The 3,962-nt window shown below is 45.9% G+C and overlaps 1 protein-coding gene across 1 annotated transcript; it reads left to right on the top strand.

Annotated features, from left to right (window-relative positions):
* The first annotated feature begins 476 nt into the window (after nt 1–476).
* Nucleotides 477–3,091, top strand: serp2 (stress-associated endoplasmic reticulum protein family member 2). The gene is made up of 3 exons (XM_076039863.1): nt 477–709; nt 1,966–2,038; nt 2,614–3,091. Exons 1-3 carry the CDS (start codon nt 626–628, stop codon nt 2,652–2,654), a joined length of 198 nt encoding a protein of 65 aa, XP_075895978.1. The 5' UTR covers nt 477–625; the 3' UTR covers nt 2,655–3,091.
* The last annotated feature ends 871 nt before the right edge of the window (nt 3,092–3,962 follow it).

The following is a 3,962-nucleotide window of genomic DNA, read 5'->3' as shown; positions in this document are numbered from 1 at the left end:
GTTTTGTTTTTGAGACCTTAACCTTTAGAACACAGAAATAAACTCAATATTAAAATATTTTACGAAATGATTTCTTTACTTTGCTTCCCTTTCCTCTTAAGCAGCTAAGATTATGTAAAAAAAAAAACAAAAACAAAAAAACAAAAACAAAACAAAACAACAACAGCGATTTAAGAGAACACTTAAAGCCCAGCCTTGTCCACCGCCCAGTCAATTTTCGAGCACCGGTGCGCATCCGTGTGCTCTCCTCAGGTGCAGTTGCTTAGTTAAGTTAACGGAAATGACGCACACGACTTCCCTTACCGCCCTTTCACATAGTGATGAACGATAACTAGTAATATCGTACTTTATGGACATTTTTAACAATAAACAAGCAATACATTAATGTAATGAGGTAATGTTTTTCCCCCCGTCAAACATAGTCCGCTCCTCTCGGTTAAATCCCAGCATTCACCGTTTTTCGCTAGTTTTTTTGAAAGGCGAAGCGAGCGGACTTCCGGTCAGACTTTGTCGCAGAGCTGCTAGCTTGACTCGGCAGCGCGGTTCGACATCCCTGAGAGGCTGAGAGAACAAACCGAGGACCGGCTCCATCTCTGCCGTCGCCTGGTGATCGTCATCCCGGAAGATGGTGGCTAAGCAGAGGATTCGCATGGCCAATGAGAAACACAGCAAGAACATCACGCAGAGAGGAAACGTCGCCAAGACGCTGGTGAGCCGCTCACACCACGGCGACGTGCAGCATGACACAGAGCGCCATAGGTGACGCGTAGCCCGGCGTGGATACAATGGCTTGGCGTCATGCTGATGGTGGTTCCGATCCGTGACAAAGAAAAAAAAAATAAATGAAAAAAAAAGAATCCTACCGCTTTGGGCTGTGCTCGGTAAACGTCATGTTTCTAACCGGTCAGATGCTGACCGACTGGGTCTCGTCTTCCGCTAGATGCTCGTCACGGCCCTCCGCGCTCCAACTTGACGGCACTTTGTTTGCATCCAGGCCTCCAGCCGTGACAGGAAATGACCCGGCTGTCAGACAAACTCCAGACACAAAAAAATTAAAATGTTTATTTGTATTTTTTATTTTTTAAACATAGTTTGTGGGATATTGCTACAGCCTCACAGCAAGAAGGTTGTGGGTTCGATTCCGGGCCTGCCTGGGACCTCTCTGTGTGGAGTTTGCATGTTCTCCTTATGTCTGTGTGGGTTTTCTCCGGGTTCTCTCCGGTTTCCTCTCTTCCAGTTGGGCGGACCGGATTAAAAAGCTTAACGGGCCACATATGGCCCCCGGGCCGTAGTTTGCCCATGCCTGCATTAGCCGTTTCCCCCAAAATTCAGCATGGAGAAAGACAATTAACTTTGATATCACACTTGGTGAACGAGGCGCTTTGACCCAAAACGCTGACGCTCAGCGTTCAGTGAGTTCCCAACTCGAGATGAAACGCACCGACGTCACCACACAAAGGTAAAGCTGCGTCCTCCTGATGGCCGTCGCTGTCTCACCACCTCCACCTCCACCTCCACCATCACCTCGTCCTCCATCCATCTGTCCGAGGTCCGCAGCACTGGGCAGTTGACTCTCTGCGTCGTGAGTCCATCAGCGGGCGGCCTCGTGCTCTTCCACTCCTGTTTTCCACAAATGCCACAAGAAAGAAAACAGCTCACCCGCCAACTTTTCAGAGTGTAATTAGACGGCGGGGGCCTCGTTCTGTGCTACCGCCAAGCTGTTTTTGTGGACATTTCGATGAGTAACCCATCTGTCTGTCTGTCTGGACTCACTGGGAAAAACAAGGCTCGCTGTGGGGGGAAAGTGACGAGACACGAAAAAAACACAATAAAAAAAAAAACATTACACTGGGAATAGGAAAATAGGAAAAAAGCAAATCACATGGGAGCCGTTTCACTTGGGTATCTGTCGCTCTGGTGAAGTGTTTCCCATGTAACGTGTGTGTGTCTACATCTCTTTTGCAGCGGCCACAAGAGGAGAAGTATCCTGTGGGTCCCTGGCTGCTTGCCCTCTTTGTGTTTGTTGTGTGCGGATCAGGTAAGACACTTTATTTTATTTTTTTTGTCGTCCCAAGAATAGGTAAATGTTGCGTAATGTTCCATCCAGCCCATACGCTGAGATTTTATAGTAAATGTAGCAGTTGTTTTCACTGAAACAGCAACAGGGTAAAGTTGACGCTTTTGAAGAAAGTCCCTGACATAAACAGAGTTTAGGTGGAAAATGTGAACTAAGACCAAACAAGTTGGGACAAAGGATGGGGATTGTGAAGGAATGCTCCGCTTGGGTTGTTCATGGGAAAAGAGGTTTGTGATGGATTTGAAAAATACAAGAAATACTTTAGTCGTCCTCATATACGGCCACAACTAAAGCCTTTTTTGTTTCTAAATGAAAGGCTGAAGATTGGGAGGGTTGAAGCAAGCAGTCGGCCCTCTTACTGTCGTCATTCTTGGTCATTAACAACACGGACACCACTGGGAAAATCCGCCTGAAGAGCTAGAAAAGCTATTACACAAAGCTGGATGGATGATGGATGGATGGATGGATGGACGATAGATAGATTTAAGGTCTTGTGCAGTTTGAATCAAAGCCACTGTTGGCTCTCTCCTCCTCAGCCATATTCCAGATCATCCAGAGCATCCGGATGGGGATGTGATTCCGAAGGAGCCTCTGGAATCTTCTCCTGCCGTCCCCTCACACGGTCTGTCCGTCCGTCCAGCTGGCTTGGCCAGAACTCCTCAGCCACCATCCAGAGGCCCAGAGACTGAGGCCAAAGCTTGGGGTCTGGCAGACCTCAGTGAGAGGGGAAGCTCCAGTGGGAACGCCTGGCCCCTCCCCCACCCCATCATCTACCCCATCCTATTTCCTTGTCAGCGTTTGCAGTGTTGCAGTCTGTGGTACTGACAGCTTTTTTTATGGACAGTCTTTAAACCACGCTGGCTGGAGAACATGTGTCTCGTGACCCACCTGGCACCTTGTGTGTGTGTGTGTGTGCGTGAAGGTGTGCCTGCAAACATGAAAATGAGTGCAACAGGTGATCCCTGCTGACAATGTGCCATATTTGTCTGTGTACATGTTGTCGCGAGACAAATGTTTTTTTTTGTTTTGTTTTTTCAAATAAATGTCGAGCATTTAGAAAATGCCAAGTTGTTCTTTCTCTTTTCTCCACATATTTGTGTTTATTAAAGCAGCTCCGGGTAACTTGAGCTTGCTACGACAAAACGTTCAACACTTTTATTACTTCGTCTTTCATCGAGGTTACTTATTGGCTTCCATTCCGTTACATTCATTACAATCTTATGTATTTGTAATAGTAGTATGTAAGACCGCCTCTAAATAAACGTGTGACGTTGCCGTAAAGTGGTTCGTCCGGGGTGTCGGGTCGCGCTTGATAGTTGCACAGCGCAGTTACAGCCGGCACGACCCCCCTCTCGCTGCCGAGGCGGCACCATTGAGCCTATTAATCGTTTATCTACCGCTTTACCGAGTTTGGAATCATAATTTTATGGTCGAAAAGTTACCTAGAGCTGCTTTAAAACACACAGGATTGTGCACGCAGGCATGCAGCCAGGGTTGTTTTTTTCTTTTGTTTTTTTTTTTTCCAATTTTTCTGTCCCAGAAAAAAACTACATACTATTCTTGTTTGTCGTTTTCTCAATTCTCAGGCTTTAAGTGACTGAAATCACCATCCTATCGTAGTTTAGCATGAAATGGGGTGGTAGAAGGCAAAATCTCAACGTGTCTGAAAATCAGAAAAAACGACGTACTCTATCAGGTATGTCATTTTTTTCTCTGGAACAAAAAAAATAAATTGGAGTGGAAGAAGGCAAAAATCTCAAAACAATCTCAAAAATTAAGATTTTTTATTTTTCTGGGCCAAACGGCAAAACCCTCAACTTCAGAGCCAATCAGAAGCCTTGACTTAAAAAATAAAAAAAAAAAAAACACAGCTTGCAGCTTTGAA

This window comes from Nelusetta ayraudi, unplaced genomic scaffold (genome assembly GCF_046127955.1).
Source record: "Nelusetta ayraudi isolate G7.1 ecotype Tasmania unplaced genomic scaffold, CSIRO-AGI_Nayr_v1 ptg000060l, whole genome shotgun sequence".
In the NCBI taxonomy this organism is placed as follows: Eukaryota; Metazoa; Chordata; class Actinopteri; order Tetraodontiformes; family Monacanthidae; genus Nelusetta; species Nelusetta ayraudi.
This window is presented reverse-complemented; position numbering and strand designations above follow the sequence as displayed.

What these genes read in the sequence shown, in the direction of transcription:
- serp2 (XM_076039863.1), top strand. Translation starts at nt 626, where the DNA reads ATGGTGGCTAAGCAGAGGATTCGCATGGCCAATGAGAAACACAGCAAG. An exon ending in GAAACGTCGCCAAGACGCTG is followed by an intron (nt 710 to 1,965) that starts GTGAGCCGCTCA and finishes TCTCTTTTGCAG; the next exon opens with CGGCCACAAGAGGAGAAGTA. An exon ending in GTTTGTTGTGTGCGGATCAG is followed by an intron (nt 2,039 to 2,613) that starts GTAAGACACTTT and finishes TCTCCTCCTCAG; the next exon opens with CCATATTCCAGATCATCCAG.